This window comes from Sphaerodactylus townsendi, linkage group LG08, assembly GCF_021028975.2.
Source record: "Sphaerodactylus townsendi isolate TG3544 linkage group LG08, MPM_Stown_v2.3, whole genome shotgun sequence".
NCBI lineage: Eukaryota > Metazoa > Chordata > Lepidosauria > Squamata > Sphaerodactylidae > Sphaerodactylus > Sphaerodactylus townsendi.
In genome coordinates, this window is record NC_059432.1 from 42186976 (window position 1) to 42202725 (window position 15750).

Below are 15750 nucleotides of genomic sequence, written 5' to 3' on the forward strand. Positions count from 1 at the left end.
AGCTCCCCTTGCATTGTCTATTTTATGTGATACTATGCTTTCTCTTTGATGTAAAGGGCAACTCCACCCCAATAAGCCCTGTCCTATCCTTCCCCTATATAGAGCCTGTAGCCTGGTATGTAACAGCATCCCCACTGGTTCTCCTCATTCCCACCATGTTCCTCTGTAATGCCCACTATATCAAAGTCCTCCTTCAAAACACTGTACTAAAGAAGCTCCCCATTTTTAGGTCGAATGCTTCTACTATTAGCATAGAGACACCTGTATAACTACCCTGCTCCTCTGTGCCTTAACCTGGGATTTATGTGCTTTACCCTCAAGTCTTTTGTAGACACTGTCCCTTGTCACATGCAACATTGCTATGTTCCTCGCTTGTTTGTGTGGTTGATTTAGAAAAAACCTCCCTCTCTGTCACTGCATCCCCATAGATATACTGTATTCGGAACCGAAGTCACTTACCTCAGATTCCTGTCGGCTTTCCCCAGTGATCAAGGTTTAAAAGCTGTTCTGCCACCTTTTTTTAGCGTTGAGCCAGCAGCCTGGTTCCTCTTTGGTTAAAGATGAAGCTTCGTCCCGCTTTTGTACAGGCCTGCCTTTGTCCCAAAAAAAGGTTCCCCTCTCAGTTCCTGGACAAATCTGAAACCCTCTTGCTCATAATTACACCACCTCTCTCATCCACGCATTGATTGGAGACCCTCTGTATAATCGCCACTTGCCCTAGCTTTCGCCTCTGCGGCGTGGAGCGGTTAGCATTTCTGAGAATGCCACCGCAGCAGGGCTCCTGGACTTCAACCTGTTTCCTAGCAGCCTAAATTTAGCTTCCAGAACCCTCCTGGCTACATTTCCCAATGTCGTTGGTGCCAATGTGGGGCACAACTGCTGACTCCACCCCAGCACTGTCTAAAAGCCTATATCTAGGCCTAAGCTATGACATCCAAGGCAACCTTCAAGCACCAGGCAGGCAGAAGAGTCACCATCGCGATTAATCACGCCTCTCACAAACCCGACTCTCTACATTTCTAATGAGTTGAATCACCCTCTGGACGAAGTTTTCCCCACCTCCCCCCCTCAGGAGGGTATCCTCAATGCTTGAGAGGATAGCTGATCACTCAGTTAAGGAAGGGATCCCATCTAAGGGAGCATCTTGCCCCCACCTCAGACTGGCACCGTCCTGGCCTCAAGACCTTTCATTCTCCATGACATCTTTGAAGAGATGTCACCTTGGGAAGTGGGACCCAGCTGTTGGGTCCCTGAAAGCCTCGTCTGTCACCCTCTGCCTCTTTTCCAGCTTCTCCAGGTTCACACCTTGCCACCTTGAAAGAGAACACACCACGTTCCTTGAGTGCCAGGAAGCTCGATACAGGGAGGGAGCACCTCACCTAATACTTCTGTCCAAGTGGACGGGCCCACGGTAGTCATGCATGTGACACTTAATTCTGCTGCAAAACACTGGAAAGCCCCCCTCCCTGCTGGCTTTCTGCCTTCATATCTGATTTGTTTAGATATTTAAATATTAAGCTTTTTTAGTCAATTGCCCCCCTGGAGCTATACTGTTGCATGTACTATCTGTCAAATATGTCCTTATTAATTTAAAACAAAAAAAAAATAAATCAAATTATTGTCCCGAAGAGCAGAGAGAGACAGAGAGCAGCTGGTTCCAGAGACTGAACTGAATCCAAAGCCCCACCTCTCTCGGTTCCAGAGACTGGAACTAAAAAGCCCCACCTCTCAGGGAGCCCAGGGACTTAAAGAGGAACAAAGAGATGAACTCTGGTAACCCCTGTTGAAGCCCCTCCTTCCAGATTCAGCAGCCTTACAAGGAGAAAAAGAGATAACCCCTGTTAAAATACACTGTTTTAAAAGCTGTGGCTTTTGGAGAAAAGCAGATCCAAAATGAACACCAGCAGGTCACTCTGCTCTTCCTGGCCAAGTCTTCTCCTCCACTGCTGCTACTCCACTCTGCTGGTTCCAGAGACTGAACTCATTCCAGAGACTGAACTCCTCCTCCTCCTCTTCCTCTCCTTCATATTTACCTGTAAGAACAGCCTTCAGCACCTCTGATCTACCAGCCATGACAGCTTTGTTCATTGGAGTAGGGTCTTCTACTGGTGCCAACCTGCAAATGGGCAAAATCAATAGCTGCCTATATTAGTGCCTTCTCTGCTGTGGTCCCACCTTGTGGACTGATCTGCCTGAGGAGGTCTGGAAGCTTTCCATTCTTCTGAATTTCTGCAAATGATGCAAAACTGAACTACTCAAGAGGGCTTTTCTGAATTACTCAAGAGAGCCAGCATGTTGTAGTGGTTAAAAGTGACAGACTCTTTTCTTGAGAACCAGGTTTGATTCCTCACTCCTCTGTACGAGCGACAGACTTGTATCTGGTGAACTGCATTTGTTTCCCTGCTCCTACACATGACACCTGCTGGGTGACCTTGCCCTAGTCACAGTTCTTCAGAACTCTCTCAGACCTACCTACCTCACAAGGGAAGGTGTTTGTAAGCTGTATGGAGACTCCTTTCAGGAGAGGAAGGAGGGATATAAATCCAAACTCTTCTCTTCTCTTCTATGCAGGCAATAGAGTCACACTGTACTAAATGTATCACAAAGGTACTTCGATAAGTTATTAGGAACAGTGGTCTTTGCTACTTTGTGTTGATCAATTGAAACTAGGATCCTATTATGTAATTTTTGCATAATTTAATGTGCCACGTTAATACTTATGCTTTGCTTCAGTCCTATTTTTGGACTTCTGCTTGGTTCTATAACTCTAACTCCTATTACACTGTTTATTGAATGACTTAATGACTTTATTGACTGTGTAACCTGCCTTTAGTCCAAGTGAGAAAGGGGAACTATAATAAAAATTAATAAAATAATAAACTGTGTTTTTGAAACACTAACGGCAGACCTCGTAATAGTTTCTCCTGGTTGAGTTAAATCACAGGACAGAAAAGTAATTTTAGAATCATCAACTGTACTGAAACAGCAGCGGTTCACATCAAAAGAATGAATCAATTTGCAGAAAACAAAACTATAATATCATGTTAGCAACATAAAGCACACGAGAAAATATGTAGAGGTACTAGGAGATTTGTCCTGCCCCTTTCCAAGGATGCTGAACTATCTGGGCATAGCCCTACATAGTCTGCAAATGAGAATGAAAGAGAGAGAGAAAGAGAAGGAAGCAAAGTTGGAGGGAATGGAATGGCAGCTCCCATGGGTTCGTGCTTGTCTAGAACAGCTAAGGACTCTATTATTGAATAATCATTTAGTGATATTGCAGTGTTTTAATTTTTAATTATTGTCAATCGGCTCATAGGCTGTAATAATGTAACAAGAAGACAGCATATAAACTTCCTCTGAGTAAGATGAGTGTGCCAATTCCTAGAAATTGGAGAAGATATACATCAGATTTTGGCAGCATTCTTAATGGGCAGAATGACAACACTTTCATAATGACAACATTTTCATGTGGATCTTTGAATACAAAGGCAGCACCAGCTGAAGCTGGCAGAAGATTCTATCGGCAGAACCTCATAGTCATCAATTGGGAAATAAATGGAAAAAAGGATTTCAAATCTATCTCAGATATTCAATACATAGCTGCTTCAGTATGCACAATATAAATAGTACACATGCACAACACCTACTTTACCGTCCCCAACTAAAGCTGGTGAGAAAGGTGTTTGTGTCTGTGTGCATGTATATAATTTATGTTCTAAATAACAGTATAGAATTCTTGCTATGAATGCGGTGATGTTGTTTTATCATCAACTAAATTTCCAAACATTTCATCATGTCACGAACTATAAATTGGGTAGCATTTTTAATTAGCTCTCTCTCTTTCTATTTGGCAGCTATCAAGCTATATTTTCCCCAATTGATTTTGCTGCTAATAAACCTGCCAGACCTGTCAATCAGTTCTTGTACTGTTGTCATTGATGCTCATACTATTTTTGCTAATTAAAAATCTATCTTTGCACTTACTGTGTTTTAATAAGGAGTCAGGATATAAAACTAGTAGATGAGGATCATTAAATGTAAATAGCAAGTGACAACGTAGTTTTAGAGATGAATGATTTGAAAGGCCAATACACCCTCTTTTAGGTAAAGTGCATAGAAACCACCTTCAACTATTGACTTCCAATTCTCAGGAAAACAATACTAGTAATATTTAGGAGCTCCTGACCCTTGACAAAAGTATAAAATAATGGGAAAATGAAATACCAACATGTTACTTTCAGGGAGAAGAAAGCCCACAGCTTAAACAACTGCATTGAAACAAGCCTCTTCTTTAAGACCCTCACTCTATCAATTGACTAAAGAGAACCAAACAAATAGAGGATGCTACAGGTGAAAAATGCAATAACGAAAGAAAATGGATTATTGTGTGTAGAAGGCTCAAGCACAGAATCTACTGCTGCCAAGAACAGCTCAACAAGTAGCCTTTAGAGAACACATGTATTTTTGAAATAAGTTTTAAGCCATATGAGTAAAAACAAATTCTAAGAAGATGACATCACCAGAAGAGTCTGCATCAAGAATAAGCCTGCCAAAGAACAAAACAAGTTGTTGACCTAAATTCGGAATGCATTCTAATTATCAATCAAAAATCAAATTAATTTTGAACGTGGAATCATTTGTAGTGTTGTGTACAGGCATATTTAAATGTTCCTAGTGCGCTTTCACAGGAAGATGGTAGAAACAGTAATCGCTTCCTTGCTTCTTTTAAAGGGGTATTTTTCTGTTCTTTACAGATGAGCAAATGGGGAAACAGATAATAACCTGTTATGCCATATAAATGTTAATCTGAGATGCTGCCGTGGAAGTCTTCAGTACTTAGAGTAAAACAGAGTCCTTTCCAGTTTGCACACCTGCTGTTTTGTCACTGTCTGCAATTCTTTCAGCTGGGAAGGATCCCTTTCCAGATACCTGCCCTAAGAGTCAAAGATCCCTACTCCTTTAAACAGATGTCAGCTGAAAAGGGCTCCCCATTTCAAACATCAGAGCAGAGTCATCCCAGAAAGCAAATGGGACATTAATTCCCATTAACCAAGTCCTAATGAAACAACAATCAGTAATTCCATCACACAGAACTTGTCGTCAACAGCACCGGGTCTTTATAAGAGAGGTTCCAAAATTATATTCGTTGTAAGACAAGAACAAGATTGAAATAAGAGAGAGGTGTTACATTAAAATGAAGAACAACATTGCCCAATACCTTGCTAAATAACAGAAGTTTCTATTCCTTGCAGATTATATGGTGATGGCAGATCCTAATTTTGGAAAGTGATATATGTATGAGCCTTTGAACATAAATGTTGCCATGATATATTTTTATTGTAGGAAAACAGTGCCAATCGAACAAAGAGAAAAGTCCTTGACCCAAATATCCGAGGATATTAAACTGAGACGTAATCTACTGATGCAAATCATTACATCTATTTGCATTTGCTTACTGAACCCTAACACAGAAATTAAACTACACATAGAGTGGGGGAAAAGAGAGCCGGTTGTGCATGGCTAAAAGGAGACATCTTGGAGGATCCAAGCTCTTTCATTAATTTCCCCACTTCCCCTCATTAACAAGTAAAATGTTTTTACTGCTTGAAAAGTTTTAATAAATAGGAAAATGCAGGGCAGCTGACATAAGTTTTTAATGCAATATACAAAAGCTTTTAATATTTTTACATACATTAATGGAAAAGCTAAATTTTATAAGATTTCGTGTATGAAGGAAATGAATACTACATGCACAATTATGAATCTCTCATAATTTTTAACTCTTTCATTTCATGAGGTATATCAATTAATAGTCAATTAAGTGAACATATAAGAATCGGGCTGTTACATATAAATACACGAGTCTTTATGCAATGCTTCTGCAAAATTGTTTTTTTTTTAAGAAAAGAAGTAATAAAAGCTTGCCTAGCTAGCTACAAGAAATTCAAGTTCAAATTTGTAGTCAACCACTACACTGTATCAGAAAAAACAAAAGCCTTAAATCACTGTACAAAAAGAATAGGCAGCCTAATCAAGAGGCCCCAGCAGAAGAATGCAGCATGGCTGCAGTACCACCCCAACACCTCCAAGAGGGCTTCTCAGCAGTGCAGGGAGGCGAAAAACAACAACAAAAGCATTCGTTACCAAAACCCCCGAAAAGGTTGGCATAAGTCCAAGCCCCAGGGACAGCTTTTCAGCAGGCAATGGCTGGGTGGAAGCTAACTAATGTCACACCTCAGGAATGTCCCTGCCACGCCTCAGAAATGTCCCTGCTATGCCAGAGAGGCATTGGGGGCATAGGAATGCTGCATGGTGCTCAGTGCTGCATCTGGCTGCCGTGGAAGTCCATGGTGGCCACCCATCAATAGATTTGCTCCTCTGCCAGAGTAAGTGCCCTGAGGAGAATAAATCCACTGGCATGGTTTCACACCACTTCTTTCAGTGGATTTGTGTGCACATATCCCTTTGGATTGGGCCGTTAAGGTAGTTCCTAATGAAGGCAGTCCCTAATGAAGGACAATATTCAGTTTGTGGGTTCTTCTAATAATATTTGGAATATTCTAAGTACTTATTGCTCCAATACTAATCTGAAGCATTGCCTTGAAAACCCTTTTCACAATACAATTATTACTTTTTATTGTGCCACATAATGTGTTGTTTTGATTAAGCTACTGTATTTGCTCTAGCTCTATATGACAAATACCACTAGGTCTATTATTTTTATTAACTTATAAAAACTTATTCTATCATTAACTCTTTAAGTATAAGCCACATATAATTATCAAGACACACACACACACACACACACACACACACACACACACAACCTACTTAATATCAGGAAAAACTAGCTAATTTACAGATCGGAGAAGGTAGATATGAGAGTCTGAGAGACTGAATATGTGCCAGTTAGAAAGCATCAAAAAGGAATGGAAAACTTTTAGGTTTTGGCTTATGCTGAGCTTTTTTTTTTTAAATGTTACCTCCAGCAAAAAGTTAAGGATTTTTCCTCCTTTGATCATAGAAGCCATAAGTATAAACAATCCTGTAGTTATCACCTGAAAAGCCATCAGTAGAAAAACTTGCCCAGTTTATTTTTAATAAAAGGAGGATCACAGTATATAATAACTCTTCCTGCCATATCCATTGAATCTGCTGAAACAGAGATTGATGTCTGGATATTTGTAACAGAAAGAAGTAATATTTCTCTAACACACTTTTTTTCCGGTACTCAGTTGCATTTTGAGAAAAGTAGCAGACCATCAGCGGCCAACTTACTGCTCAGAATCTGCATTTTATAATCTAAATTTACCGCTCAGAAAAAGAAGAAAAAGAAATTTGACAGAAGAAAGGAGATTCCTTTGAAATGTGGTGTTGGAGGACAGTTTCAAAGATACCATACACCAGTGGTGGCGAACCTTTGGCACTCCAGATGTTATGGACTACAATTCCCATCAGCCTGGCATGGCCATATTGGCCAGTGCTGGCAGAGGCTTTGGCACTCAGATGTTATGGACTACAATTCCCATCTGGAGTGCCATAAGGAGTCTCCCCAATTGGCCATGGCCAGACACTCATCAAAGAAAACAATGCTCGTAAAGGGGATTCTAGATTAAATTAAGCCTGAACTTTCCCTACAAGTGAAAATTACTAAATTTAGGCCATCACACTTTGGTCATTGGAAAATATTATAATGACAGGAAAAGTGGAACGCAATAGGAAAAGAGGAAGATGAATTGACTCAATCAAGGAAGCCATGACCCTCAGTTTGCAAGACATGGGCAAGGCTGTTAATAATAGGACATTTTGGAGATTAATTCATAAGATCATCAAAAGTCAGAAGTGATTTGATAGCACTTAACACACACACACACGAAAAATAAAATTAAATAAAATTAAATACCAAATACTAGAAAACATGATGCATATAACTTTAGGGAATGATATAGAACAGATACACATGTGTTAGAGGGCCAGCATGATGTAGTGGTTAAGAGCAGATAAGACTCTAATCTGGAGAAAAGGGTTCAATTCCCCACGCCTCCACATGAACGGCAGACTCTTATCTGATAAACTGGATTTGTTTCCCTGCTCCCATACATGGGTGACTTTGGGCTAGTCACAGTTCTTCAGAACTCTCTTAGCCCTATCTACCTCACAAGGTGTCTGTTGTGTGGACAGGAAGGGAAACGAGTTTGTAAGCCCCTTTAAGTCTCCTTACAAGACCGAAAAAGTGGGAGGGCATAAATCAAAACTCTTATTCTTCTACATTCCTTTTCTTCACTGCTTATTCCACACAAGCATGGGGATGTGTGTGTGTGTGTTCCATCTCAAATTAAGGAGTTTTGAATAAGGGGAACAAGTGAACATGAAAAACTATTTTAAGATAAGGTAAAATTTGCATAACCTTCCCCATTTTCCTCCAGAGTGTTTTCTTTTTTGCCCCCACCAAGCATTAAACAAAAGATTACTCCATGCAACAAATATCCTATTGCAGTAATCAAATATATCTAATTCTCAACAAGGACTCCTCTGTGGAGACTTGAATCCAGAGCTTTGGACCAAACACAGACAAGACAGATCCTTCCACAGACTTGAGAAAGACTGCAGGTTTGCAGAAAAATCTATTTCTAGGCACCAGAACAGTACTGCCAGCCTTCAAACCTTGGTTGCTCACAGTAAAAGCAGGATGAAAAAGAAGGGCCCTTTCCAGGAATGTTTTGGCCTTCAGGGGAGGACTCATCTGGGCCTGGCCAGCGAGCAATCATCAAGCTACTTGCTACCACCCAATCTAAATGACACTCTGAGCTGCATGCTCCTGTTCCACAAAAGAGCATCACTCCAAGGAGTTCAGAATGGGCTTTCTCTGATCCACTGAACAACTGGTTTTCAACTAGTGAGTTACATCAAGATGAATCACATGAACAGCACTATCTTCTTGTTGTTGCTGGGGATTATTTCAATATTTCAAAAAGGAAGAGAGAATGGTAGGGAGGGCATGTGTGTGAGAGAGATTTAAAGAAGAAAAGAGGACGGAAAAGAGCATGACAGGAGAAGATAGAGGACCCAACATTGTAAGCTGGTGATAACAAGGATCCTTAATCTGAAAAGGCTGGCCATGAATCTACATGTGTAACAGTTTCCCAGACTACTACATAATGAACCAAAATTTGAGCTATCTACTTCAACAAGACATTCTGTACTCATTTGCTCCAAACTCTTTCACTATGTGCATACAGACATCTTTGTGCCAAAATCAATGTTTGCTCCAGTTGTAGGAGGTTTAAATGATGTTCATTCACGAGTGCTGAAGACTCCCTCGTGTCACGAACAAGGAGACTTGAAGTGAGAGCTTTCTAAATGCTTCATCTACTCCAACCAGCTAGGGAGGGTAAGATGACTTTCTGGAAGAAGGCGCAGAATAAGAAGATTTAAAAGTAATAACATGGATTCCATCAGGAGCAGGCATTGCTAGACTCATAATCCCTTGGTCATTAAAACACTCTACACACAGAAAATTCTGCTCTGCTACTGACTTGCTGAAATGAAAAGTGATTATAAGGACAAAGAAGCACACACTCTTCAATACAAGTCTTCTAAAGATTTTTTAAATACAAAAAATCACAAGAAAACAAAATATTTATGATTTGTAAACAATCCTACAAATAGTTCTGTGGTGTGTACTCACTATAGCACAATCAAATTCCACATTTTGTTACTTACTACATTCTACAACTACATCAGATAGAAGAGTGAAAAAATCAAACAAAATCTTTAAGGAAATTCATGTCAATTCTCTAGGAGGTCTTGTAGCATAATGTTCTTTTTTTGCCATGAAATCACTGTTAATTTATGGCAGCCACTTGAGATTTTCAAGGCAAGGGATGTTTGGGAGTGGTTTGCTATTGTCTATTTCCACATCATGACCCTGGTATTCCTTGGAAGTCTCCCATCCAAATACTAGCCAAGGTCAGGACTGAGAGTGCGTGACTGGCTCAAGGTCACGCAACAAGCTTCCATGGTGCAAGAGGAAATTTGAATCTGGGTTTCCAAAGTCCTAGTCCAAGTCCTAGTTCGTTCGTTCGTTCGTTCGTTCGTTCGTTCGTTCATTCATTCATTCATTCATTCATTCATTCATTCATTCATTCATTCATTCATTTTTAGATTTATACCTCGCCCATCCCCGTAGGGCTCAGGGTGGCAAACAACATAATATAACAGTATAATTAAATAGAATACAAACTTGTAAAATAACATACATAAAACTGTAAAATTAAAAAAAGTTTCAGATGGCAACTTAACACATCAACCTAGCATTAGTCAGTTACAATAACAGCAGCATTATATCAATACATTAACAATTCAATATATTAGCAATATATCAATACATTAACAATACAGCAACAATAAAACAATATCTCAGCACAGTAACATTATATTAGCAATAGGTATCAATACATTAACACTATAACAATACACTCAATAGAGCTGCAAATTACACTACACTACACTATAATTGCTGTAAAGAAAATAATCTAACCATACTACCTGATTTTCTCCAAAAGAGCTGGCTACACCTATCTAACTTACACTCCCTGATAATATACTAAAGAGGAAACTAACTAGCCCTAACCTGCACTCCCATAAATTACTAATTAAAACGACACACACACACAAATGGCGCAAAGCCCAAATTGAAAGGGCCATTGCCCTCCCCCCCAGAACAGCCTGCTTCTGCCACCAGCCCCCACTGCTTAGTTCCTCACCAGCTGGTGTGTCAGATATCTCAGAAACCATTTGCTCCCACTCTGTTTGTCCACTGTGGGCATTATGTACTCAAGTATTGTTAAAGTTTATAGTTCACTGCCTGCCAGAAAGCATCTCTCTGGGTTTGACGTTGGTTTTGTCACCACCGACTCACTGCCTGGAAGTCACTTACTCCTGCTTTTCTTGCTGGCTACAGTCATTGTTTACTTGAATAATGTCAATGTTCGTGTCCCACGGCTGACCAGGGAGCGTCTCCCTGGGTTCAGCATCGGCCCTCACACCACTGACCCATTTCCTGGGAGCCACCTGCCCCTGCTGTGCTTGCCCACCATTGCTTACTTGAGTGTTGTTAATGTCTGTAGAGTTTATAATATTCATAATTCACTGCCAGCTGGGGAGTGCTTTCCTGAGCTTGGCGTTAGCCCTCACACCATCGAGTCGCCGCTCAGGAGCCATTTCCCCCTGCTCCATTTGCCTGCTGCAGTCGTTCTCCACTCAGTTGTTAATTACAAGAGGATTACAAAGAGAAACCAAAAAGGGGGGGGGGGTGCCAAAAGTACACCTAGTAATTCCATTGCATCATAGACAAAAATTTACAAAAAAAAGGGTAGCAATAAAATCGTCCTACTACCACTAAGTTACCAATTTACCGGAGGTCCAAATTAATGGACTGCTCCGGGTGCCATCTTTCCATTGTCTATGGCCAAAGGTTGTTACAATCAATGGTCTCATTGATGTATGGAAAACTGAGCATGAATGCATGTAATCAATTGATGGGACAGACTTACCCAATGTATGGCAGACCATTTCCCTGCAGTTGGATTTCATGAACTCCTTTACTGCATCCGCTTATCTCAATTCTTCCCACAGGACTGCTCAGGACCACACACATCTTCTCACACTGAGAATTTCCATCTTTAAAAGAAGTCTGTTCAAATGAAAATCAAATATTTAAAGTGAATAAATTCTCCCCAAATAGATCATATTTCAAAGATTTACACATTAAAGCATATTTCATGTATTGTTCCAAATAAAAAAAAGAAAATTTGAAATCTGTCCAATTGGTGGAAGAGCGTGGAAGAATGGGTGAGCTTCCTCCAAAGGCAGAGATAACCAACTAGTGCATCTTTTTCCAGACAGGTCAAACGAAACCTTAGCAATAGCTGTGGTTATTACTAGGAAAAAACAACAGTCTACAACAGTCTAAAACCAATAGTAAAAGGAACTAAATAATAAGTTGTAAAGACACTGTTTTAATTATAAGCCACCTTAAGCAGGATTGAAGAGGTGGCATAGAAATATCCTAAATAAACAAATAAATTCACGGTGATTAAGCAACCCTACTAAGGAACTACATCAAGAAGATATTTTCTACCAACCCAGAACATCCAGTTTTACTCCTGGGTGAATTTACCAGCATCTACCTATCTGTACAAAAAGAACATTTACGATTATACTAATTTCCTTCCTTGTATAGTGGAAAGATTGACATGTAAGCAGCCAAATCTTTCCTCCCATGAAGGAGCACCATAAGGGTGTGGGAACCCAAGACTGCCATAAAGCAAAACGCCTCTCAGAGAGTTTTGGGATCCATCGTGTATGTTAAGTCTGGGTAGGAAGGAGGTTGGCAACTGAATTTTTTCCCTAGCTGTAAGATATGCCTGGATGAACAATGGGGCTATCTGATGAATGCTCTGGACAGATCATTCACTTACCCTATCTGCAACTCATCTCAGCAATCAATCAGTATAAAAGAGAATAGTGCAGGCATTCTTTTGAGTACTAAAAACTCATCAAGCCTGGCTGTGGTGCATGTCATTGTATGATTGTTGGAACCCCAGAAAAGCAATCAATTATTTGGGTCTGGCTTTCCTGCCTCAGTCTGGCTTTCCTGAGGCTTTCCTGCCTCAGGACCTATTTTTGTGTATAAATATTTGGCTGTTCATAGCATGTGTGTGTTCTGGATCTGTGCGCATACCCCCTCTTGTGTTTGGGATGTTCCTGTTTGCTTTGTTTCCCTTTTCAGTACTGCATTCCCTGGATATCCCTTCATGCCTGGTAACTATAACCCATTCCTGAAACCCTATCCTACATTTACCTTTTTTCTCTTAGTCAGCTCCTGTATACCTTGATAACTGCCTAAAATATATATTCCTTGTTTATAATTACTTTATTAATACAACTCAGCTGTTAACTGTACAACTGTCTGCTCATTTTAGAGTTCTCACCAGACAATTCTTGTACAAATAGGTTATCGATCCCAGTTGACCCCCCTCTTGCTCTGTGTCTTCAGCTAACTCCCCCCAAACTTGAAGACTGCCTGTTTGGGTAACAGAGGCAAAGAAATGTTCCAAAGAAAAACTCCACGTTGCGAGTAAGCCAAAGCATCCAACAGAGAGCAGCTAAAGCACATTTTGTTCAAAAGAGGCACCAGCCAATGAGAACAAATGAACTATATTCACACAGTGAAGAATCTGGCAACTCTGCAAATGTCTGCCAGGCAGTAATGTTACTAAAGGCAACTGTGGTAGCCAGCCTGCATACCAAGTGCACTGACACACTTTCTAGAAGTACAGAATCATTGGAACAACAGAGAAGGGCAATGTGTTCCAAGATCTAATTACTTGTATTTGTACAAGTGAAGGGTTATCCCCATGTATAAGAAATGTGTGGATGATCCATGCTGGGAAATAACCTGTGCTGGAAAATAATGGGTTGGGTTTTTTTAGCTTTTTAAAGGGAAAGCACTTGGAATCTTTTGCATATGGCACAAATTTACCTTCAGTCTGCAAACTTCTAAAGCACCATCTTAAGTGTTGCAGATGTGCTGCCACTATGCCCTTCGCCAGCAATTCTCCTCCACTCACCCACAGTAGCACCCTGTAGAACATTTTTTCTTGTGAAATTCCTCATATATGACATATCAATATTTTACAATGGTCTTCCAACTTGAAGCTCACTCTTGCCAGCTTGTGGAACACTTGTGTGAAAATTACGTGTCGTGTGACTTTCAGAGAGGATCTTAATAAAAAGTATTAGGAAATATAAAAAGTAGCAGGGCCTACATATATCAGAATACATTACTGCTTTACCTCAGGATAAGAAGGATTAGGAGAGAAGTTATGTAATGTCCTTGTTCCTACACAACTGGGAGTTCATTTCTGAAACAAAGCATGCCTGACTGAAAAATACAGTCCTTTTCAGAGTCCACATCCTCACCCAGGTGATAGATTCTAAAGAAGCTAATTTGGGTCAGCTTCTTATGAGGATTCTTACCTCCAATGGGTTCGAAAGGATGCACACAGAACAGCCCCAAGGAGGTGACAAACCCTGCATTAGAAACCTTTTTTTTAATGGGGGCAGGATGAGATATTAGCATACCCTGCAGGCAACGTTTAACATGGGAATGTTGTGGAGTTGACAGTTTGCTGTGATTTTCCCCAACATTGTGTTATCCTTTCTCAAAGGCTCTCCTACCACTGTATGAGGAAGATGAAAATAAGATGTCCAAATGTGCTTTCTTATAATAGAGTCCTAGAATCAAAAAGAGCCCTAAAGATGATTTAGTCCACTGGTTCCCAACCTTTTTGTTATGGGGACCCAAACGTTCAAATTTACTTGATCTGGTTACCCATTGATTTACTGTCATGTGAATTTTGGACTGCAGTTTTTTGACAATCATCATTTTCATGCCTTTTAACTGTAGGTTTGCCTATTTTATAACTGTCACTAGAATTATCCAAGCAAATATGTACTGAAGGTACCTATTAATATGAAATTTGTTGAAAGATTGGTTCCACTTTTTTGGTATCTTATCAGCTGTAATGCATTTCACATATTAGCCAATAGCCTCTGAACAAATTATGCATTATGGTTTATCATCTTCTGGACCAGTGCTAATGAAACCAAACCTTAAATAAGGTGTGTCATATTTGCATTATGGACCACTGATGCCTGAGCACATCTTTTTGGCTAGTTTAGCAGGTAAATCTTTGTCATCTTCTGAATCTGAACAAAATGCTGATAGAAGCAGATTCTTCTCAAATATTTTTAAGTTAATAATTTAAAGAAATTTGGAAGCCTTCCCTTTCCTTTTGTAATGAGTGTTTAAAAGTATTTTTGTGCACTTTTTCCATTTAGAGGCAGTTTCTTCTAAAGGCGTTTCTCATGTCAAATATTAGTCCATTATTAGTCACCTTTGTGGTAAAAAACACTACACAGGCAGATACTTAAACAGACACAGTGAAAAGTTCTTGTTGAACATTGAGGACCATGAGATCTATTTATTCTTCTGTTGTGAAAATTTAATTATGAAAAGTAGTAAAATTTTAAAAAGCACTAAGAATTAATGTATTTCTTCCACATTGCTTTCAGAACACAATCCTATGCATATCTACTTAGAAGTAAGTGTCCACAGTCAGTAGGGTTTACTCCCTCCCACAATATTCAATTTCATTTCAATGGCAGATTTCTCTTGTGGGGAAATGCATGTTTCAATCAAACATCTTCTGTTTTCTGCTGATCATCAGCTCAGATCAATATATCCTGTCTACAACCCCATTCAAACACATGTGGACTTTGTCAATGGCTGGAGAGAGGGAAAGAATGAAGCTGGGACTGGAATGTGAGCACTCAAAGTGGAATGATGGTCCCCAGTGGTAATATGAGTCTTCTGGAACTGGAGTGGAGTAATGGTAGCAGAAGTGTCTTGGGATGGAATGAGCGGTTCCAGAGTGAAGTAAGTGTCATTCCACTCTGAGAGCCATTATTCCAATTGCAGAGTATTGATTCTATTCCTACAGACAATTATTCCATTGAGGGGCCATCAATCCAGTCCCAGAGCACTGATTACCTTACTAGGGACTACCATTCCACTTTGGGCCTCTCATGCCAAGCCCAGAGCACTCATGCTACTCCCTGGGGTTGTCATTCCAGTCTGGGGCCCATCATTCTTGACCTGAAAACTTATGCTACTCCCAA

General features: G+C 40.1%; 1 protein-coding gene across 4 annotated transcripts in view; it reads right to left on the reverse strand.

The window, feature by feature from the left end:
• MGMT (O-6-methylguanine-DNA methyltransferase) overlaps positions 1-15750 on the reverse strand; it is a 311672-nt gene that overhangs the window by 241064 nt on the left and 54858 nt on the right. For all 4 annotated transcript variants that reach the window (XM_048506289.1, XM_048506288.1, XM_048506285.1 and 1 more), the window contains one exon: positions 11559-11698. In XM_048506289.1, coding sequence (XP_048362246.1) covers positions 11559-11698 — 140 coding nt within the window. The remainder of the gene's footprint in view (positions 1-11558; positions 11699-15750) is intronic.